Genomic DNA, 24,761 nt, shown 5'->3' on the forward strand with positions numbered 1-24,761 from the left:
ACTGTACGCTGAGTGGCTTAAACAATGTTCATTTTTTCACAGTTGTAGAGCTAAGAAGTCCAAGATCAAGGGGCTAGTTGGAGAGAGCTCTTCCTGGCTTACAGATGGCTACCTTCTCACTCTGTCCTCTCATGAAGCAGAAAAAGCAAGCTCTGGTCTCTCTCTTCCTATAAGGAAATGAATTCTATCATGGGGACTCCACTCTCATGACCTCCTCTAAAGCTAATTACTTCCCACAGGCCCCACCTCCAAACACCAGACACATTGGGTGGTAGGACTTCAAAACAGGAGTGTTGGGAGGGACACAAACGTTCAGTTCGCGACACCAGATAATTCCAAAATACAGCCAGGACTGCGAACCACTGACCGAGATCAGTGGTTATCAGTTTGTTTGTTTTTTTTGCATTGAAACAAACACAACCACCATATTGCATGTGCAGTATGCTCCTATGGGCAGACCAAGAGTCTGTACAAGTCACGTATCAGGGGAATGTCACTTTTATATATCCCATTCCAGAAATCCAAGAGGGTGAAAATGTCCCTACGGAAATCACTTTCAATTTTCTGAAGACAATGTGATTGAAAACCATGAGAAAATCTAGAAAGTTCTTTATATCTGGGCAGGATTTTGTTATGATAACCACACAATCAGGACTCCAGTGGTGATCACGATCTCTGCTTTAAAAAAAAGTCATTTTATTTAATTTTCTTTTAAAGATTTATTTATTCATTTGTCAGAAAGAGAAAGAGAGAGAGAAAGCACAAGCAGGGGGAGTGGCAGGCAGAGGGAAAGGGAGAAGCAGGCTCCCCACTGAACCAGTACCCAATATGGGCCTCGATCCCAGGACCCCAGGATCATGACCTGAGCCAAAGGCAGATGCTTAACTGACAGAGCCACCCAGGCATCCCAGAAAAGGTCATTTTAAAATGGCAACATTTTCTTTTATTCCTACTCATGGTACTGAGTTGATCATTTCAGAGGAAAGGTCTAGAATCAAGCCCTATCTTGAGTTAAATATATTAGAGCTTCAGAATTTAAGAAACAAGAGGTCCAGTCAGTGATAGTGAAAGAACAGAAAAATTATGGAGTAAATGTTAACAGGAAAGGCAGAGAAAGAGAAGGAAAGAACAATGCTCCAAGAGTGGAAAGCTATCTGTAGTCATTGTTATTGATATTTTAATAGAAAATCCTTCTTTATTGCTAATTAATAAATTATTCTTTACAAATATATGAAGACTATATTTCCAAGGAAACTTGTAAAAGCTTTATCTTTTGCCAATGTGTACATAAATTGACCCATGCTTACTGAATGAGACCAGAAGGTTCACATTAACGAGGACCCTGCATAACTGAATTTACTCTAATATCTCTGCCAAGTATCAGAAGTAAAAACCCCAAAGAACCCAAAACAACCTGCCCACTTTAACATATTAGAATTTTTAGGAAGAAAGAAATGTTAACCCATACTTTAAAAATCATATTAATTACTCGGATGCCCAGCTGGCTCGGTCGGATGAACATGTGACTTGACCTCAGGGTCGAAAATTCAAGCCAAAGGCTGGGTGTAGAGATTATTTCAATCAATACATAAAAACCAAAAGAAAAAAAAAAATTATGTCAACTACAAAGCTCCCCAAATTATATTAACACAGTAAAAATATTTTTAAATAATGGTATCAAATAGTATCAGTCTCCTCTTTATCAAACTCTTCATCAAGATGCTGAGCAATGTCGAGTGTTGTTGTTGGTTTTTTTAATCTTAGATTCACACTTAAAGAAAGTGAAGGTGGAAAAGAGAAGGCATACACATACACAACCCCCCAAAAGAAAGGAAGGATGGTGAGTGAGAGAAAATAAAGCAAATATCCCAATAGAAGAGCAAGTCTTTTTTCTGTTTTTAACTCCTGTGAGGATTTCTAACTCATCCCATTATCTGTTCCATTTGCATTCAACTCAGTTCAAATATTTGTTGAACATCCACGTGCGGGGCTAAGCTAGGCACAGCACATCATCTCAGTGATTAATGATAAAACTGCAGACACATTCTAAAAGCATGCACAGCCACATGATAAAACTGCACTTCCTGTCCCTTGTCCAGTTTCCAGAACTGTCTTGGGCAGTTGACTGACTGAAAATACAGTCTGCATGGATTCAAGACACTTCGTTTCTCATTACTGACCAGCCCTTTCTCCCACTATCTTATCCTCCGTAACAGGTGAACATGTGTGCACACACACACTGACCTGATGCCCTGCCCCCTGGGACATAGCCAAGCTTCACCGGTACCAAGACATCTATAATTAAATGTCAAAATTGCTCCTGCCACTACACATGCAGTATCAATCATGGGGACTTTATTTTCCATGCAGAGAGTTACCGAATCTATGTGATACTCATGTGCCTTCATGGGACAGTCAAAGAAAGAGAAGCCCTGGTGCCATTAGAAGTGGCACTAAAGATGGATGGGTCAAGGTGAATGCTGAACTAACTCAAAAATCAGGATAAGAATCAGAAGCAGGAAAGACCAGAGGAAACTGGCTGATCCCAACAGCAAAAAGGTACTGCTAAGAAGCTTCACAGACTTCTCTCTCTATGATCTTGTGCATTAAAGATTTATTAAGCACGGTCTGTAGGTGCTAAGGCCAAGAATGCTAAGTCCAAAGATGAATGAAATAAAGTCTTTGCCCTCATGGAGCTAGTCTAGTGCGGGAGACAGACAGATACAACAAAAACAATACAGTGAATGCTAGAACAAATTATGGGACATGAGCTGTGAGGACAGAACCCGCACTCCTGAACTAGAAGCCTGAGTCCATAAAGACCACCAAGCGGTCATTGAATTTTCTTCTTCTATTGCTGCTCTCTACCCAAGACCACTAGAACCTCTCCGTGGTTCTCATATGGCTGACACAATACAGGACAAAAGTAATGCAACACTTTAAATAATTTTAATGACTTTAGAAGCATTTTTAGTTGTTGACAACTTCTCGTCAGTACTAACACTCAACATTTTATTCACTTTTTTGTGATTCTAAAACAGCTGTTCAATTGATGTTCTGCAGTGATAGAAATGTTCTCCACACCATGCAGTGGCCATAAGCCAAGTGTGACCACGGAGCACTTGAAATGTGGCTAATGTGAAAGAGGAACTGAATTAACTTACTTTAATAAACTTAAAATTGAATTGTCACATATGCCTAGTGGCTATGGCATTAGAAATCATAGTTCCAAAATATAAGTATTTTAGGATTTTGAAATCTGATCGAATAATTTTGCCCTTAATGCCTATAACAGTATGTTATACATGTCTCAGAAGAATTACAAACGTGGATAAAAACTGATTTCCTTCATAACCTGAAACTGCTGCTAGGGCTCACTCCCAATAAAACATTAAAAGTTGAAAGCACAATCTAAACATGCCTATGTCTTGTTTAAATTGACTTTGACTTTCACCACAGGCTTTCTTGATGAAGTGGGAAACGTTCTAAAATATTTGAAAGTTAAGATATTTAACACATTAAGAGATACTTCAGAAAGCCTGTTATTCTCAACTAGTTCTAAATGTAGAAAGTATCTTAAAAGTGAGATTTAAGGAGCGTTTTCACTGTGGAGATTGAATCAGATCAGCCGGACTAGAGGCATGATGAATGTTAGGACTGCTTAATTTTTACTGCCTAGCTGATGTCAGGCACTCAATAAACACGTAACAAGAGTAGTTAGAATACTATGGACAGGAACATGCTACATCTGGATCCGGGTGGTTAAGTGACCACACACATTTGTCAGAACTTTCAAGATGGTACACTTTCTAGAGTAAATTATGCCTTAGTTTTGTTTTTTTGTTTTTTAAAGGGGGAAAAACATAATATGGGAGCACACGGAGAAAATCATGAATAGAGAACTGCAAGAAAGCCCATGGAATGGGAAATGTAGCATCACATCTCTTAGGAAGCAAGCTAGTAAATTCCAAACAGGAAACTGGTCTCCTAGGAAAGAAAAGAGAAAAAGGTTCAGGCTCGAGAGTCAGAAGGAATGCATAGACTAAGATAGGCTGTGTGAAATTAGGTAAGTCATTTGACTTTTCTGTGTTTCACCTTCCTCAGCCATAAAATGCGTAAAATGAAGACACCTACCTCCAACAGTCTGGGGGAGAACGAAATGAGAAAATTGTACATAAAATATTCAGCACCTGGCAAACACTGAGTAGATGGTAAATGGAAATAAAACACAAGCTCCTCTTCTTGATCAAGCCCTTCTTTTGAGATCGTCTGGTTTTGAATGAGGGGGTTCTGTTTCCATACCACAGTCTGAACGGTTGGTAAACGGGTGGTCAAGCAAAGCTACCAGGTTAGACAGAACTCAAAGTTTGTTGGAGTAAAAGGAATGGGGAAACACTGATCATGTTTCCAGAAAAACCTGAATTTCTGCCAGAAGCAAAATTCCCACAACATAAAATTTTAAGCACGTTTCCCAAATATTTAGTGCAGACATGAGAACATAAATGAATTCGTCAATGAAATGATTTATCCTGGCAAACTTCCTAAGTGAAAGCAAGTACAGTCTACATAAAAAGGAGAGACAGATGAAATAAAGAAAATTGCTACTCTGCAAATCAGAAGTAATTAATTTTCTGAATGGAGACTAGTTATTATTTGGGGAGAAAAAGCATGAATATTTTCTATTCCTGGTTACAATTTGTTTTCAGAGAATAAACAGACCACGCTGAGAGTCACAACATTTTGGATTCTGCTGCTTCCATACTCAGGACAAATTAAGCAATTAATTCTTGCAAAAGAATTGGGTATAATTTGTAGTTAATGTGTTCCTTAAAGCAGTTTAAGATATGACCTAAAAGTTCAGAATCTGATTCATTACGTATTTCACAACAGTGTTTAAACACTTAAATTTAGTGTACCTTGCAACACTATAACTCACTTAATTCAAAGATGCTGAATTCTCATTAGTTGAGAGAAACTGTTCCTTAAAAGCTCTTAAAACACCTACCTCTCCTCTATGACTCAGAGTTAAGCCTCCTTACAGGAAAGCCACTGCAGTTTTTCCTATTACCTGTTCAGTGGGTCAAGATTAAATAATGAGAGTTGCGATGCCATTAGATTAGTTCTCCACCTAGTAGAAAACCTCTTAATTATTCTAGAGAAGGTTGAAATTCCCTTAGGGAATTATCCTAGAGTCATCTTCAATTTCTCCCTCTCTGATTCAGCATCGCCTTCAGCTGAATAACATTCAATGTGTCTAACTCATAGAATTTTTTAAAATATTATTAAGTTGGGTATCAGAAATCAAGTCCACTATAAAACCTTGTTAGTGATCCAGAAACTTTGTTAACATTTAAATGCAAACTAGCTCAGCAGTTGTCAAAGTATGGAGTTGGACCAACAGCGTGACCATATCCTAGGCATCTGTTAGACAATGAAATTCTGAGGCCGCATCCCAGACTACCGAATCAGAAGCTCTAAGGAGTGGGTTCCTAAATCCATGTTTTAATAAGTTCTCCTGGTGATTCTGATGCTTACCCAAGTGTGAGATCCATGATCTAGCTCGTTCTGGCGAAGAGTGTTGAGGCCACAGTCCAGTCCAGACAGAATTACCCAAACAGAAGAACCCAAAATATATTTAACCCCCACCCACAAAAACAAAAACAAAAACAATTTTGTTCCTCTTTAGTCTCCAGTTATCCTTGATACTAATTTGGAAAGAAAGGATTTGTGCCAGTCCAAATAATTTAATTATTTTTTCCCCGTTTGGAGTGTCCAGTTCAAAACATCAGAACATTTTAAACACAAAAAGTGGTAAAGTCATTAACTGCTAACTCATTCTTAATTGCTAACAAGGAACACCTTAGTGAAAGCTGCAACTCGTTCCAGGATAATGATAAGCATGGCAGCCTAATGTTCATTTAAACTGTCTTGGAGAGGTCATCCAACATGGTACCTCTCAGTTGACAGACCTTTCCTGAGCATTTATTACCTGTACCAGGCCACCTCATGGGCCCCAGGAACACTGAAGATGAGCAATAAATATATCTACAAATACTACAGTAATTGTTGAGGGAAAAATAATTGAAATGGAGGTTGCATGTTTTATCTGTAGATAATATGCTTCAGTGTTTCAAAACATATTACCCTGAAATCAAGATAGTCATCTGATTTGAGGTTGACAAGGCCCTTTGGTCAACATGCGGGCAACAATGTAAGAGGTCAACTTTGTTAAAATGGAAAGGGATACAAAAGTTGTCACCTGTCAGTCATACACACACACACACAAGCACATTTTGAGTTCTAATACAGGCTTATATGCAATATCATTACATAAACTTGTGATACTATTAAACAATTTAATTCTTTACAGTTAAATTTTATATCATCAAAGAAAACACCCAATAAATCAAAATCTGTATAACCAAAAATAATAGGTTATAAATAATGCTTTATTGAGAAAAGCCTTTGCAAACCATGGAATACTAGAATGGAATATCATTCAGCCACAAAAAGGAATGAAGTACAGATACAGGTTACAACAGGGATGAATTCTGAAAACATTATGCTAAGTGAATGAAGTCAGATACCAAAGGCCACATACTGTATGATTCTATTTATATAAAAATGCTCAATAGGCCAATCTACAAAAAGAGAAAGCTTAGCGGTTGCCAGGGCTGGGGTCAGAGAGAATAAGGAATGACTGTTAATGGATTTTCTTTTCCGGGTGATTAAAATGTTCTGTAATTAGATAGTGGTGATGATTGTACAACTTTGTCAGTATATTAAAACCCACTGAACTGTACACGTGAAAAAGATGAGCCGTGTGCTATGCAAATTATAGTTCAATTTTTTTAAAAATTCACAATATATTCAAAGCAGTAGTTTGGATGGCATACAAAGCAATATTCTCTGGTTTATCTCTGTACTATGGTGAGATTTATTTTAAATAATAATCCAAGTAACAAAAGGATCTGGCTTCCTTGTTAAAACAGATCTGTAACAGAAATGCAGATTCAACAGGTGTGTATTTGACGTGTACAGTACTTCCAAAAAATGTCTTCCCCACTCCCCCTGCCCCCAACACCCCAGATTCACCTCTGTGGTTTTAGAGAAAACCAGGACCAGATTCTCCTGCTAGTCTTAAATGTCAACCTTGTGTATCACATCACCCCTGAGTATTTTTGTAAAGCTTTCAGAATTTAAATTATGTCCATGTATCTGTGTGGCGGGGGGCGGGGGGGGGGACTGGTGGCAATTATCACCATATTTGAAATATAACTCTCAATAGTTAGACCATGAGGATGATTTCTCCTTGTAAAGCTTACTGTGCCAAGAGCACCACCATCTATATTAAATAAAAATGTAGGTTAATATCTACAATGAATAATCTAAAATTAAAAAAAAAAACACTGGGATCCTCAAAATGAAAAGAGTGAAAAATATGTGTATTCACAAGTTAAGATACATTTTCTAACTTTCAGGTCAATACCTCCAAACCTATTATAGTCCATCGTAATAGAAAATCTTCATGAAGGAAAAAAGATTTTTTTTAAAATAAAATGTCAAAATCCAATATTACAATCTTCTGGAAAATAACTGGAACACTTGAATCTGCATTCCAGGTAAATAATTCTGACTGGCTGTTCAAAGCACAATTTCACTACCGAATGTGCAACCTGGAAGGTGGAGGAGGAAAGACGAATCCATGAATAAATACATCAACCTGCAGCTTTCCTCTGACTTTGGAAGCAGTGGCAGAACATTGAAAGAAATTTTGATTGAAACTTTTTTTTTTTTTAAACCTAACTGCCCAAACTTGAATGTGACTAAATTAAAAGTACTGGAAAACACTGAAAAGTCAGGTTGGTGCTTGTTCCTGTTACTACCTTTTGGGAGTGCGTGTGTGTGTGTGTGTGTGTGTGTGTGTAACTCGCATAGGGCACGTGTATTTTTTCATTCAAGCTCATAATGAATCTAAAAGCAAAACATTATCTAAGCCGTAGCCCCGCACCTTGGTTGTAGTTCTCTTCTTCTGTGTACCTAAAAGGCTCTTTTCACACTTTGCAAAACAGGAGAGACAAGAGCTGTGCGGACAGCAACCGAGAATGAGAAGCCGCTCTCTTCTGGCCCAGCACCCCGCGGGCGGACAGAAGGTGGCGGAGGTGCGAGGTGGGAGGGAGTGCGTTCTCCCAAGCCGCTGACACCCATCGCCGCGCCGCCAGCTCCGTGGGATCCCCAGCCCACCGTGCGTTTCCCCTCCTTGCTAGATGGCGGCGGCGGCAGCAAGCACCTAAGCTTCTCCAATCCCCCCCACCGCGTCCCAAACGATCCCAGAGATGAAACCCCACTGAGGTCTGATCACTCACCCAGGCGGCAAACACAGAAGAGCTGGATACAAGCGAGGAAGCGCTTTAGGATTAGCATTTCCAGACGGTCCGGGGGGCCCCTACCACGCGGCTGCTCAGCTTCTTGGGGTGGGGAGGGAAGAGGCGCGAAGGAAGTGTTTTCTTCTCCAGTGTATAGATTGGTGTGAGATTGTGTGTGTGTGCGTGTGTGAGTGTGTCTGAAAAAGAGAGAGAGAGCGCGCGCCAGCAGAGAGACCGAGACCCAGACGGGAATAATTGGAAGCAGGACGCACGGTGGTCGCGGGAACCCGGTGCCGCTACCCGAGGCGCATGCGGGCGGGCGCGCGGGAGTTGGTCTCCTCTGCCGGCTGCGGCCGAGGTCTGAGCGCTCCTAGAGCGGCGATGCCGAGTGCCGGGGGCGCGCTCCGGCCCGGGTGTGCGCGCCGCGGCTCGGCGGGGGCGGGGGCGCAGCACCGCGCCGCTGGGAGCGTGCAGCCGGCCCGGGGTCGCGCGCGGCGGGCGGAGGGGTGCAGGGGTAAGGCTGTTGCTCAGAGTCCCAGCCCCAGAGTAGCGTTTTACGTAGCGACACCCCTCCCCCCGCCTCCCCCGGTCCCTGCCCGTGGCTTCGCTGCTCTGGAGTTAGTGGAACCCGCTGGGGTTTAGAATCTTCGCGGAGAAAATGTCTCTTTATTAAGACTCCTTCACCCTTTTGGAAGAGAAGAGGAGGCCAGACCCCCATTGTCCCGCACAGCCAGAGATTGACCTCTGGGGTTCGCCCCTGGAAATTTTTTTTTTTTTTTTCCATTTTATTGTTGTCCTTCCTGCAGATGCTAAGTGGGTCCAATCAGCAAGTGGTGGGGGCTCCTGGGTAAGCTGGGTTTCCCTTTCGGTTTTCTTTTACCAAATCACCAAAGTAGTTCCAAACCCCATTACCTCTGGGGCAGTTGACTGCAAATAATCTCCGGCCCTGATTGTGACCAGTGAGACCCTGCCCCCTCCTCAGGCTCCAATCAAACTGTCGTGCTGTGCACAGCTGCTTGGAGAACTTTCAACTCCGTGGATGTTCCTCCCAGAGGGCACTACCCAAGTACCTCCTCGCACAGGGTCGCACGGAAAGGTTTTTTTTAATTGCGTGATTGATGGATATACACAAGAACTGTAACACCGGCGTTCTGCTGCCTCAGAGCTGGAAATGTCACGCCGTATTGCTTGTTTCTATAGTGGTCTCTCTAACTGGACTGAACTCCTCGATGGCAGGCAGTTCGCGTTATTCATCATTCTAACCCAGCTCCTAGCACAAAGGCAAAATAGTCAGTAGGTGTACCCTAAATGTTTGTCGAATTAATCTGAAGCCTAAATGAAAAGATAAGACAACCGGTATCCTCCATGAGGCTCACTGCCCAGAGCCCTGAAAATCTGTGTGCTTTTCCGAGCTTTTCATTTATATATCCTTTAGGCATTAAGTACGTTTTTCTACTTATGTGAGACCCAATTTGGAGCCTTTTAGGAATCCACTGTAAGGCACTGAAAGTCAAGTTCTGGAATTATCCCTTATTCTTAGGAACCATTTGATGTAGGTTATGGGTACAGTGTGTACTGCTGTGTCCTGTTTTTGGTTCTAAAATAGTATTTCAGCTTAAATATTTAAAGAAAGCTTATCACATACAAAATTGAGTTCTGAATGTATTTGGAGTATTACTACCAGTTCTCACTAATACACACAGCCTCTGAAACTAGTTTGAATGTGCAGAGCTAATGATGCCATTTGCTGTTGCTTCAGGAATTGATTACAGTCATGTAATAACAAATTTCAAATCTGTCTGGAATGTTTATTCAGGAGTACGTCTAAGTATTAAGGAATTGAGCCTTGATCTTGTTTTTCCCATGAATTATCATAAAAATGCTGTAACTTTTCTAAGAGTTATAATGAGGATTGATGATTGCTCATGTGAGTTTCCACCTAAGAAGAAAATTTTTGCTACCATTAGCAAAAAGTGTAGATATAAACTAGAAACATGCTGAGATCTTAAAGAAAGCATTAACATGAGCTGGAGGAGACAGAGAAGGTTTCCTAGAGATGTGTAGTTAATCGAGAAGGACAAGCCAGGAGAAAAATTGATGTGCATGGAGGTGGAGATGGAAGTGAAAAGCAGATATCATGTGCTATAAAAACAGTGTGAATTAAATTTGAGCAGATTGAGTGGAGTCAGACTACGGGAAACACTGATTTCCTAGCGGAGGAGATAGTACCTGAAGTAATAAGCAAGAAAGAGCCATAGGAGAAACTTCCAACATAGGAGAAACTTCAGACATTGCTTTAGGGGCTGACTGTTCAAGTATGAATTACTCCATCCCTACCATAAAGGAACACACAGTCTAACAGGAAAAAAAGATATTGCTACTACAAAATGTCTCTGTGGAGGATTGCCAGGTAAAATGCAAGATGCCTGGTTAAAAGTGAATAATTTTTTAGTACAAAACAATTTTAGTGCCCTATGATGCACTATATTTACTTAGTGAAGTTCTAAGAACTTCAGTTGTTTAGAAGGTAGGCTTGCTCTGGGGCATGCATGGTGTTCCAAGTGGTCTCAATGATCAAGTCTATGCTAGCAGCCTGCCAGAAGAATCCAACAATAACAAATATCCTCCCATCTCCCCTTACTTGGTCAAAAAGTCACATCACTAATCACTCTTTTGAGCTAGATCACAAAGCAAAGGTACTGCTGAAATCAAGGTTATCCTGGTAAAATGGGCAGGTAGATCCTGTGGTTTCTGCTAATTTCATTCCCATATTTAAAAAGATTGTTATTTGCCTGGAAAGGCACAAAAGTCACCTTGGGGAGTAGTCAAAGTGCTATTAAGGTTTGTACAGGGAGAGGACTGGCAACCAATTCCATGTGACTGAGTGACAACAATGGAAAGTGGACTTGGAGGACCAACCAATGTGGATCTGATAGTCCTGGGGAGGGTGGTGGAGTGGGAAGCTCCAGAGGCTCAGGTCCTTAGAAAATTAGGTCACTGCAACAGTCCAAGTGTGGGAGAAGAGAAGGTATTAGAAGGGCGGGAACAACAAAAACATACTATATCTCACATTTCACAACTTTATTGGGGGTCATGATCATTCCTGAGATGTGTTATGACACATCATAGTCAATATGCATTAGCCTTTGTGAGTGAAAATTATAAACCTGTAAAACCACATGGTTTTATTCAGAGTTTAGATTTATTTATCTTTTTATCTAACTATTTTTCCATATATCAACAGATAAAAATATGAAGATATATATCCTATAAGTTTTAAACATAGTTGTATCTTTTAAAAATATATATTTATACTCTGTGCGTGGCCTGTGTGTGGGTATGTGCATGAGTGCTGGTAAAGTTTATTTACGTTATGGTCTATCATGTCAATCACTTCTCAGTCTTGAGAGTTTGTATTTACATGCAAGCATTTTGCACATTCTTGGGACATACTTTCTTCCCCTCAAACAATAACAAACCAGGATACAATCAATATGATGGTTGCTGGGACGCCTGGGTGGCTCAGTTGGTTAAGCGGCTGCCTTCGGCTCAGGTCATGATCCCAGCATCCTGGGATCGAGTCCCACATCGGGCTCCTTGCTCGGCAGGGAGCCTGCTTCTCCCTCTGCCTCTGCCTGCCTCTCTGTCTGCCTGTGCTTGCTCGCTCTCTCTCCCTCTGTCTCTGACAAATAAATAAATAAAATCTTCAAAAAAAAAATATGATGGTTGCATAGCTGAATGGAAATCTTGCTTTTTGAGGGTCTCATCTGGGATTTTTGAGTGACTTGCATCCAGAATCAGCCAGTGGCAATTCATGGGAGACTTGTTCAGTTCTTCAGTTTTCACCATAAACTCCTTAATCCTCCAATATGCAAATGAAGATGTGGATCTTCTGGGGGGTGTTCATCTCAGTTTTTGGCTAGAGCTGTGGTTTTCTCAGGTGTAGCCAAAGTTTCAGCTGGGCATCAAGTGTTCACAGGCATAAAAGGAGGGTTATGTCCATTTCTATTTACTGTACAGCCACAGCTGTAGCCAGAAAGAGAATAGCAGGTGTGCTGTTTCTCATACCAGTTGCCTAAAGTGGTAACTCTGGTGGGTCTGCAACTCTGGCTTCACTCTTTTATAGTACTACTAATAGTTATTTTGTTGAGATATGCCAACAAAATAAGCTACAAAGTAAATATTTATATCTATCGATATCAGTTCTTTTAAATCCATCCTTTACATTCATTCATTCATTCATTCAATACATTTTTATTGTATATCCATTACGTATCAGACATTGCTTTAGGGGCTGACTGTTCAAGTACGAATTACTCCATCCCTACCATAAACGAACACACAGTCTAATAGGAAAAAAAATATTGCTACTACAAAATGTCTCTGTGGAGGATTGCCAGGTAAAATGCAAGATGCCTGATTAAAAGTGAATAATTTTTTAGTACAAAATAATTTTAGCACACTATGATGTACTATATTTAGTGAATAATTTTTGATATAATGAATAATTTTTTAGTACAAGGTAATATTTTAGTGCACTCCATGCACTATTTGGGACATATTTATATTAAAAAATTATTATCTGAAATTCAAGCTTAACTGGATGTCCTGTATTTTTATTTGCTAAAGCTGACCATCTCACTTTGATGTGTCTGGGAATTGTCTAATGTAAGAGCTAATCATTTGTGGTTGTGAAATGTCCAGGTTTCCCATTAGTTTCCTTACTCTACAAATTATTTCCAAAGTATGTCTAATATGAATAAAGTTAGGGGCAGATGGGAGAAGGAGAGTACTTTCTCTGCAGAATCTGCTTAGCTCATAAATTCAAAAGAAGTGCTAGGAAACTAAGAATATTGTACAGTCACTAATAAAAAATGGAATTAAAGGGGAAGTAAAGTATCTGTACTTCTTATACTATGGTTGTAACAAGTTGTTCCTGTTTGAATCACATACATTATTGCTTATTTTTATTCATTGTCACTGACAAATATATTTGAGTCGACATAATTAGGTTGGATTGCTTAAATGCTTACAGGTTGAGAAAGTAATTGTTACTTGTTTTGAAGCAAAAGACAGTTTTTGGAATTATAAGATGTTTGTCAGAAGGAGATCATGTTACTTGAAGCTCTGTATTTTAGATTGTGTAGATAGATTGACCTTGTGTTTCATATCTTAACAAATTTTGTTCACTCTGATAGACACAATGGCATTTACTTATGGCAACTTGTAGTGAAATTTCTGAAAAGAGTTAAGAGTAATTTTACTTTCTGTAACATAGTCGATCCTTTTATTTGGATTTGGCCTACTAGTAACTTTCTACCTAATAAGCAATTAAATTATTTCCTACCTGCCCAATGACTCTCAGGAGTTTAGTTAGATGGCCTGTTTCTGCCTTTTCCTAGGCCAAAAACTGGTAGGAGGCTACTTGGTGATAAGTCTAGAGTTGAGTGTGATGTGGTCGTCTGAGTCCATTTGAAAGAAGCATAACTATGATTAAGAGAAAACCATAGGTATACTACGTACTTTGCCTTTTAGTGTCTTATTATGATCGACTACAAAATAACTTATTGTGTGCAAAGTATATAATTCAGTGATTAAAATTGTAATAAAAATACAAAAAGGTAGGAATCATTTTTGTCCATGTCAGAAAGATTTAGCATAGTACAAGATTCAGCATAATTCTTCCTCTGTATATTAGTAGAATAATCTTTTTTCATATTTTATGTATTCTCACTTTAAAATAGTTTAAAATTAAAATTATAGTCAAAACATAACCATACACTTTGAAAACTATTTGTGGATGAATATTGCTTAAATGTAAGTCAGAAATGTGCCATGTTGTTAACTGTTGGCTGTGTTAAGGTAATTGTTCATTGTACTCTTTAGAAGACATGATTCCTCTTCTGCATTGTGCTGGTCCTAAGATAATGACTGATATTTCAACATCTACAAATCTGACTCCCTTCTCCCTACCTCACAACCATCCCTATTATGAAACAGTATAATCATATTTTTCTTTTATCCCAACAACATCATCTGAACTCCATTATTCCAATAAGTTCCAAGGGCATGTGTCTTCAAATTTGTATTGCATTACAAAGATCCAGATGGCTGAATTTAGGTTTAATAAACCTAAATGCTACTTTGATTTCCTTGCCATTTAAAGGTGAAAATGTACTTCCCCCTACCAGATATAAGCGTGGGATTTCAAGTCTTCCAACAAACTTAATTTAAAATCAATATTTGTCTGCTCTCTGGGTCTTCGAAAAATCTCCAAGATGGTGTTAGAGTAGAAAGCAAACATGTAAAACAAGTTCTGCAGATCAGAAAATCAGCACTGGACTGGGTCATTCAAATGAGCTGCTGTATTTCAAATGTATAAACATTTCTGATAATTAGTCATTTAGGTGTTTCTTGCCTATCTCCAATCAAAAATAATGTAAAACCACTCTAGATGATCCATTATACTTTTGACATTAAAAACCACTTTGTCTATATTTTTAGCCAAAATATGATCTCTTTTTAACAGCCCTCCATTTGATTTTAGGGACCCAGAACAAATCTCTTCCCTTCCCTTCCCTTGTAGAAAAAAATTCTGTTTTCCTCTAAACCCAAATAATGAGATTTCCCTTCTCTTTATAAACTTGATCTGAACCCCAACTCTTCTGGAGCCAATGATCCATCATTTCTTTGAATCTCTCTCTCCAAGTTTATTCTTCTCATCAAGCTATTGAACTATTTTTTTCCTAAAAAAAAAAATCCTTTACCGCATGTCTCATTATATAATTATAGTACCAGGTATGTCTTCCTTCACAATTTTCTTTTAAGAATAGACCACAATCATTATCTCCATTTCCTTACCTTCCAATTTCTCTTGAAGCACTAACATTAGGTTTCTGCCTTCCTTATTCCATTTATAGTGGTCTTTAAAAGGTAAAAAAAAAAAAAAGAAAAGAAAATCACATTCTAATACCTTGCAATTACAGTGCACCCCAAACTAAAAACTCATCATTCTTCCCCAAATGATATTTTCTAGAATCCACAAAACTGAAAAGTCTCCTTAGCTGTTCTTCCTCACCCCTCCAATCTAATCAGTCACTAAGTTCCATAGCTTACTCTTAAATTCTATTCTGTTTCTATCATTGTTGCTTCACATAATCAGTGGGCCTGGAATATATAGTCAGTGATTAATAAATGTTTAAATATATGAACTAACTTATCAAAGAAAGGCAGCTCTTAGGCCAGTTCTACCAACTACTTCTCGTGGCTGCTTATAACAAGGTTCCAGAAAGCTCCTTGATGTTCCCTTGTCAGTTCCTGGTCACTAACTTAGACCAACCCTCAGACTAAGGAGGCATTCCCCTCTCCCTTGATGACAGACTTAAACTATACATATTTGCGTGACTTAGAACTTACATGGATAGTTTTTGTTCTTCAACTGACAGTGTGGCTAGAAGACCTAGAACACCCCCAAGTGCATTCCTAGCCTATTATAATCTTATCCTCTCCTCTTCCTTCCCAACTAACTTCTCCGCTGATTCTACTCAGGCAGAAGACCAGCCAGGCCTGAGAACTTCAAATTTCCCCCAATGTTTCCAGTGGCAGTATTTGGCCTTTAGTTATTTTAAGTTTGGAGAGTTAAAAAATATCTGTATTTCTGGGCTGTTGCAAAACCCTGACATTTGCCATTGGCCATTCCCGATAAGCATGCACTTTTACTTGCATTATTTCTAGACAGCTTCTTCTGTTCTTTAAAATAGGAATAGAAGCTGAGGAGTCCCAGAGCCCTAGAGGATTGTCTTATTATTCTCATAAGAAAGGGTATAACTCAGACAGGTAATGTGCGGTTGAGAAGCTGGTGTAAACATAAATCAAAGTTCTAGAAAACTATGATCAACCCTCTACTGAATCTCCTTTTATCCCAATAGTGATTATAGCCACACTAACATCGTACCTGGTAGGTGCTGACCATTGCTCTAAAGATGCTGTATGTAACTGTTCAATCCCCTACCAAAAGGTGTGTGACATTACCATTTTTCTAATCTCATAAAAAAAAAAAAAAAAACGAGGCAAAATTATTTGTCCAGTCACATAGATTGTAAGTGACAGACCTCTGGCATGAACTCATATACTTAATTATTAATCTACACAGCCTCTCCCTGAAGACAATCAAGAGATCCTATGCCAAGTAATCCCTTCCCACACTCAGACTGGTGCCTTACATGGCCAGAGACATGTTCCTACCTTGCTTTCCGGATACATAGTACATTCCACAAAGCTTGCCACAAGTCATTGTCAGTAACATGAACAACGTGTGATGTGAGAGTACACGCCATTTCAGGAATTCCAATGTGCTGTTTGCCCAAAGACTGCTATTAGGCACCTGAGTGGCTCAGTCTGTTGAGGGTCTCTACGTTCAGCTCGGGTTGTGATGCCAGGGTTCTGGAATCGAGCCCCGCATCAGGCTCTCTGCTCAGCGGGGAGCCTGCTTTCCCCTCTCTCTCTGCCTGCCTCTCTGCCTACTTGTGATCTCTGTCAAATAAATAAATGAAATCTTAAAAAAATAAATAAAAAAATAAAAAAAAACCCCAACCTATTATTAGCGTGAGAAGAATTCAGTAACTCTCCCTTATCTGCACTTTCTCTTTCTGCAGTTTCACTTCCCAACCATCAACCGTGGTCTGCAGAAGGATGATCCTCCTTCTGACGAATCGGCAGAAAGTCAAAAGAAGCCTAACTTTACGTCAGGACGCTCCGTCATTACCTCGCTTAGGCTCGTGGAGGCGTTTTATCATCTCTCATCGCAAGGAGGGTGAGTACAGGGCAGTAAGATTTTAAGAGTGAGATCGGATTCACGTTTAACTTTTATTACAGTCTCTTATCATTGTTCTAGCTGATTATTACTTATTGTTGTTACTCTTTTACTGTGCCTAATTTATAAAATAAACATTGTCATGGGTGTGTAGGTGTAGGAAAAGCATAGTATATGTAAGGATCAACACTGTCTAGGCACCCACCAGGGGCCTTGGACTGTATCTCCCACCGAGAAGTGGGGATTGCTGTACGAGCTTGTTTCTCTTTGGTTACTATGTAGATTTATTTGGAACTAATCCCTGCAAAAATCTGGGAGATCAATGTAGGAGAACTGAGCAGAAGGAGACATCAAAACTAGAGAACAAGGGAATATCATTAGGAACTTTGGTTTTCTAACCTGAGGCCCCTACCACCTGGTAAGTTTCCAAAATCTTATCAGAAAACAGATAATGACAGTAATATTTATCCTCTTGACCATTAACTCTATGTTAAATATTCTTGCCTGTACATTATCTTTACTCACTCCCAAACCCCACAAATTAGATGTCTCATTCCCCATTTTGCAGATGTTTTCCAAGGCTGCAAGAATTTAGCATTACTCAGAATCAAAGAACTTGTGGTAGTAGAATTGAATGAAAAACTGAGTTTCTCTGGTTCCAGTGTGTGTCCTTTTTCCATTAGCCTACTTTGAATTGTCAGTCATAGGAAGGCATCTTTCTCAAGAAACGGTAGCGCAATACTTACTGTTATCACCTAGTGAGGATTCGTGGTGCAGACAGAGTCGACAAGATTCCTGTTAGCTTTATATTCCAAAGAAACTGGTTCTTTATCGCGTTTATGCCTGTACCTCTTCATATATGTATGTTTGACACACGGAAACTGGAGGATTGATCAAGCACATTTAGTAGGGTGAAGAAAGGCCTATGGATAGATCCTTTTGTAGTTCATAAACGTGATGATTGGGTGATTGGGTATTCATGGTACTGTGTGACATGTGCCTCCCTCAAACCTTGTTACCACCTCTGCACATGTGGGAAAAAGAAAGAACGAGAGAGAGAGAGAGAGAAAGAGAGAGAGAGAGAGAAAGAAATGCCTAAGGGTAACTTAAGATGAAAACTAAAATGGAGAAATAGGTTATACATAGTGAGTATATCAGTCAGGATGGGCTAGGTTATAATACAGTCACAACAACAAAAAATTAAACTCTCTGTGACCAGACAAAGCTTTGTTTCTTTGCTCACTTGAAGCCAGTAGAGGGTTCAAGTGACTGTCCAGACTGTCTGCCTTGAGTGTTGTTGTTTGACAGTCCAGTCTGCTTTGAGCTTTTGCTAACTGCTTCTCAACATGCATTTTCACAATTTCAGAGAAAGAGAGTGCTGGTGGGGCCTTGCACTGTCAACTTAAATATCTCAACACAGACATGACGCGTATCACTTCACTTCCAGCCCATTGGCTCTCTCCAATGTGCCTAGAAGGAAAAGAGAAGCAAACAGGGGTGTGTAATAGAGGCGTCTCCTACACAGAGCAAAATTTGGAAAAGAGAAAGAGAAAGAAAGAAAATAGAGAACATCGGTAGAGTATACTGTTTTATGATTGCATAATGCCTTGATAATTGTTTTTTCTATCTTGGGTTCTGAATGTTGAAAATTATTCTACAGTCTTTGAGGGCAAAAATACGTACATCTCCACGGTTAAAGTTGAAACAGTTCAGTAAATGTTAACCTGTACCCTCCATCACTCTTTGAGAAGCTGCTGCATCCCTGAAGGCTTTTTGTAGGAGGTTGAAAAGGTGGATGAATGAGAGTAAAGAGACTGACTATGACAGCAGAGCAAATAGTTTGTATTACGAAAGCAAATCACTTCTCTGATTCTTTCCTACTTTTTTTTTTTTTACCTTTGAAACGAAAAATGTTGATTCCATTTATATACTTTAAGATCATGAAGGCATGAACTCATTGCCTGTATTTATAACAGCGCCAGTCATTCTGTCCCTGCTTAGAAAATTAAAAATGATTTCACCACTTTTACCTGGAGCCCCATTTTTTTTTTCATTTTACAGTGAGAATATAGTTTTAAAGAAAATGGTTGCTAGAAATAAAAGCCTGAGGAAAGAACACGGTCCTTCAGCTCACTTGGGGGGGGCGTCCTTTTCCTCTCTGTTGTACTCCCCAGAGCTGATGTAATCTGAGTGACGTACAAATGGAATTAGCTTTCCAGTTTCATATACTTGTAACAGGTTGTTGAAGAATATAAACTTATCCAGGTAAAAATGTAAGAAACTTAAAAATTTTTTCACTAACTGGGTACCTGGGTGGCTCACTTGGTTAAGCCACTGCCTTCAGCTCAGGTCATGATCCTGGAATCCCGGGATCAAGTCCCGCATCGGGCTCCCAGCTGCACAGGGAGTCTGCTTCTCCCTCTGACCTTCTCCCCTCTCATGCTTGCACATGCTCTCTCTCTCTCTCTTTCAAATAAATAAATAAAATATTAAAAAAAATTTTTTTCACTAACATTTACTATGCTATAAATTACTTTTTCCATCTCTTACTGCATCTTTGTCAGAGTCTTTAAATTTTCCAGGCACTTTCTTTTTATTTTTTACTTTTTTAAATTTTTATTAACATATAATGTATTATTTGCCCCAGGGGTTCAGGTCTGTGAATCATCAGGCTTATACATTTCACAGCACTCACCGTAGCACATACCCTCCCCAATGTCCATAACTCAGCCACCCTGTCCCTCCCTCCCCGACCCCCCAGCAACCCTCAGTTTGTTTTGTGAGATTAAGAGCCTCTTATGGTTTGTCTCCCTCCTGATTCCATCTTGTTTCATTTTTTCCTTCCCTATCCTCCATGACCCCTCCACCCTACCTCTCAAATTCCTCATATCAGAGAGATCATGTGATAATTGTCTTTCTCTGGATTGACTTATTTCACCGAGCATAATACCCTCTAGTTCATCCACATCATTGCAAATGGCGAGATTTCATTTCTTTTGATGGCTGCATAGTATTCCATTGTAGATATATACCACATCTTCTTTATCCATTCATCTGTTGATGGACATCTAGGTTCTTTCCATAGTTTGACTATTGTGGACATTTTGCTGCTATAAACATTCGGGTGCACGTATCCCTTTGGATCACTACATTTGTATCAGGTACTTTTGTTTAATAAAATCCTGATCAAGTCTAGAGCATCAATATCTTATCTATTCAAAGCTCTTCTTCTCCAGGGATAAAGTCGAGTAACTTGGTGGTAGTGTATTCTTCTTACAGGATTCTACTCCTAAATTGTTTAAAAGTTCTGAATCTTCTGGGCTTGGGATACAGATCAAAGTGACAAATCTCTCCCCATTTGTCTGTATGAATACACAATCCTCTAATTGTTTTGGTTTTGTTTTTGTCACTTTTCTGACTGTCACTGGTTGGCTGTCTATGCTTTATGGAGAATATTCAATCTAACTCTTGATGGTTAGCCAAATACATGGATTCTTTTGAGCTTTTCCACTACAAAATTTTCCTTTGTATATGATCTAGAGTTGTCTCCATTTTTCCCCTTTAAAGCCCACAACCATTGGTCTGTCTACCTTTGTGGCTGATTGCCTTACAGCTCATCAGCGGGAATCTCTTTTAGGTGAAGTACTAGCAAGATAGCTGAAGTCCATCTACCTTCTGAATTGTCCATTCTGTTCCTAGGTGTGTTAAGTGATGATAAGAATAGGTAGTGCTCCAAAGATTTTCACATCTGAATCCCTGGAATCTATGACTATGTCATGTTACGTGACAAAGGGAAATTAAGGTTGCAGACAGAATTAACATTGCTGCTCCCAACTGACTTTAAATGAGAGATTATCCTGAATTATCCAGGGGGATCCAATAAAATCACAGAAGTCCTTAAGAATGGAAGAGGGAAGCAGAAGGCTGGGTCAGGGTGGTAAGATATGAGGACATGCCAGTTTACTAGCTATGAAGGTGGAAGAAGGAGGTTATGAGCCAGGGAATGTGGGTGACCTCTAGAAGCTGGAAGAGGCAAAGAAATAGATTTCTTCCCTGGACACTTCAGTAGAGAAGGTAGCCCTACTGACACTTTGACTGTAGTCCAGTGAGACCTGTGTCAGACTTCTGATCTACAGAACTATAAAATAGTAAATTAAAACTGTCAGTTAGTTTTAAAGCACTAAATCTGTGGTTAGGTTTTATGGCAGCTAGAAAGCTAATACACTAGACAATCCTTGTATTCTTGCCATGCCAGTGCTGCCAGCAGTTCCAAACAACTCCCTCCTCTTCTTTGAGCCCTGTGCTCACTTTCCTCAGCTCAGGTGGCAAAAGTCCAGACTAACAATTCTACAGCCCAGGTACCTGTCTAAACAAGGAACCCATTGCACGGTCCCTTCACACAGCAGTGGTCTTCTTTTTACATACAAGTTTATTCTTTTCCTAAAGCATACATAAATGGGGTAAATATTTTATAAAGCTCTTGGCCAAAAGCACAGCAGCCTCTTGCTGTCCATACCCTCAATATTTGGGGGCAACCAACTTTAATTCATTTAGCTATTCTTTTCGTAGTCATACCTCCAAGTGACATTCTTATACTGCTACTATTTGATCTTTCTGTATCTGTTGACTTCCCATAATGGAAAACTTAGCTATACTTTACCTACATGTTTGCCCACCATGCAGAACCTTTCCTTCCTCCCGTCCTCCCAAGAGGGTTAATTTATAATTTTGCCTTAATCGTTATTAAGAATTTACATTGTTATGATCATGTAAATATTCATGTAGTATACCACGATTATTTTCTTGTGTAACACTTCATAATTTCTGGAATTAAAATTGTGTTTTCTGTTTATTTTTTGATTTTCCATGTACACATTATACTTCCTCAAGTTTTTGCCAAGTAATGTAAATCCTCTTCCAATACTTTTAGACACAACAAGTGTTCTATTTTTAGTATTTTTGGAGAAAACACCACCATAAACTGATCTCCTTTAATCTGGATTGGTTGTTTCTAGGTCTTTGCGAACCATTCATCCTGGATTTCCTTTCATTATCTTCCTGAGGACTCTTAGCACCTCTGGCTTATTGCCTGATCTGTTTCCAGTGTCCACTACTGAGAAAGTGTGTTTAGGAGGCAATTTGTGAGGATTTTGTCTATCTAAAAACATCTCTACCCTTGTCTTGAATGTATTTTGTTTGGGAGTTGAATTGAAAATAATTTTGGGGGCACCTGGGTCGCTCAGTTGGTTAAGCGACTGCCTTCAGCTCAGTTCATGATCCTGGAGTCCTGGAATCGAGTTCCACATTGTGCTCCCTGATCATTGGGAAGTCTGCTTCTCCCTCTGACCCTCTCTCCTCTCATGCTCTCTCTCTCTCTCTTTCTCTCTCTCAAGTAAAGAAATAAAATCTTAAAAAAAAGAAAAAGAAAATAATTTTTGCTCCGAATCTTGAAGTAATTGCTCAATTTTCTTCCAGCCATCAACAGTGTTGATGATAGGCTCCCAAAGCCATTTTTTTTTTTTTTTTTTTTTTTTTTTGGAGTAATCTCTACACCCTATCCCCATCTCTCCCAAAATTTAGACCCTTTTTGGTCTTTCTTTCTTTTTCTCATTCTTTCTTTCTTTCCTTCTTTCTTTCTTTCTTTTCTCTCTCTCTTTCTTTTTCTCTCTCTTCCATCCTTCTTTTCCTTCTTTCTTTGCTGCTGCTTCTGCTTCTTATTCTTCTTTTTTAAATTGGAAAATAATATATCTTCTCTTGGTGTAGATCTATTTTGAGCCCATTGTCTTGGCACTCAGATCTTATAATTTACAAATGTTTATTCTTCTGTATGTAAAATATTTGAAGTATTCCTGATGATCACCTCTCTTCCATTCTTCTGAATTCTCTTTATTTGAATATTGACTCTCCTAGACTGACAGTCCACTATAGATTGAATATTTGTGTCTGCCCCAGAATTTGTATGTTATAACATAATCCCCAATGTGATGGTATTTAGAGGTAAAACCTTTGGGTGATTATTAGGTCATGATGGTTGAGCCCTCAGGGATGGAAATGGTGCCCTTTTAAGGTGTTGAAGAAACCAGAGCGCCCTGTTTCCCCATGTGAGGTTACAGTGAGAAGAGGGTTGTTCTCTGAACCAGGATGCTAGTCCTCAGTACACACCAAATCTGCCAGTGTCCTGGTCTTGGACCTTCCAGCTTCTAGATTTGTGGGGAATAAATTTCTGTTGTTTATAAGCCTTCCAGTCCATGGTATTTGTTATAGCAGTCCAAACAGACTAAAGTACTCTCTAAATTTTATTTTCTCTCTCCCCTCCTTTCTTCTTCCTTCCTTCCCTCCCTCCCTCTCTCCTTCCTCCATTCCTCTCCTTCTTACTTACTTCTCTCCCTCCCTCCTTCCTTCTTTCCTTTCTTGAGAGATTTTGCTTCCAGGGAGATTTCAACTCACTTTCAACTCGCCAATTGAGTTTACGGTTTCCCTTATCATATTTTTAATTCTCAAGGACTCTTTTTGGCTTCTAAATATACTTTAAAAGTAGCATCCTGTAATTGCTTCATGAATGCTGCATTTTACCATCTATTTTATCCTCTCCAGAAGCTAAAACCTTCCATTATCTACCAGGTTAGAGAAGATATACTAACCTGAATATATGAAATAAGTGAGAGGATTTGAGATTCTAACTTCTTCTTAAACAGACTTTCAGCCAATCTGCTATTTTAAAAACCATCTTTCCCCTTATTTCCACCAGTTGGAAGCATCTGGTGCTTCCAACTACTGGAGTGTTTTCAGGGATCAGCATGCAAATTGGGTTGCTTATTGGCTTTCACCACTGCCAGTTTAGACTACAGCTCTCAGGGCTGGTAGATGCATTAACATTCATTCTGATTTTCAAATTCTGATTTTTCTCAATTTGCTTTTGCAATTTTTTTTCCTCCTGTTTTCTTTGTTCTCATGGTATCATTCCTTAAAAAAAAATTCTGTAAACTCTTGTTTAAGTAGGGTTTTTATAAGGAGTAGGATAAAGATATAAATTTAGTTGACCACATTTAACATCTTTACCTGGGATGGCACCACACATCTTTATGAACAATTCACTTAGAATCATCCTCCCAATTCTTATCACTTGACTTGGGGGTGGGGGAGGATAGTACAAAGAAAGAAAACCCTCTCAGCATAAACACTACACTTCTTAGAGAATTGAGCACTCTCCATAATTCTCCAATTGGTGGTAGCAGACCCGTTTCTATAGCCTCTTAGAAAATTTGTGTTAAGGGTATCATTCTAATTGCTTTGTTTTGTTTTAGAATTTTGCATTTAAGTTTCGGCTTTGCATGTTAGCTAAAATTCTGAGATGACAGGGAAAATGCCAGTCAATATCCTATTATATACTGAACTGGTTATTATTTCTTTTGTAAGAAGTCTTTTCTCCCCTAAATTATAGAGTTGTTCTGAGTAATCAGTTGATAGTTATTTTGTTTGGATATCTTTCACCTGTGCCTTTTGATTAGCTCATATCTTTGGCCTTAAACGTAAGAGTAGGAACAAATTTTTTGTTTTTATGCTCCCACAAACTCACACAGATT

General features: G+C 39.2%; 1 protein-coding gene and 1 non-coding gene across 5 annotated transcripts in view; one reads left to right on the forward strand and one right to left on the reverse strand.

Moving 5' to 3' along the window:
* The window catches only part of PTPRZ1 (protein tyrosine phosphatase receptor type Z1), a 182,214-nt gene extending 163,957 nt beyond the window's left edge, over positions 1 to 18,257 (reverse strand). For 3 of the 4 annotated variants that reach the window (XM_032870511.1, XM_032870503.1, XM_032870485.1), the window contains exon 1: positions 8,367 to 8,581. In XM_032870511.1, the coding sequence (XP_032726402.1) occupies positions 8,367 to 8,424 (58 nt within the window). In that variant the 5' untranslated portion in view covers positions 8,425 to 8,581. Of the gene's footprint in view, positions 1 to 8,366; positions 8,583 to 18,247 lie in introns of those variants that run through there. The other variant, XM_032870494.1, reaches the window with a different exon arrangement.
* Positions 18,112 to 18,218, forward strand: LOC116878944. Its single transcript, XR_004384919.1, has one exon. It is a non-coding gene; the product is annotated as a small nucleolar RNA U13 (small nucleolar RNA).
* Positions 18,258 to 24,761: the final 6,504 nt, after the last annotated feature.

Source organism: Lontra canadensis, unplaced genomic scaffold (assembly GCF_010015895.1).
Source record: "Lontra canadensis isolate GAN:19392208 unplaced genomic scaffold, GSC_riverotter_1.0 scaffold2, whole genome shotgun sequence".
Classification (NCBI taxonomy): domain Eukaryota; kingdom Metazoa; phylum Chordata; class Mammalia; order Carnivora; family Mustelidae; genus Lontra; species Lontra canadensis.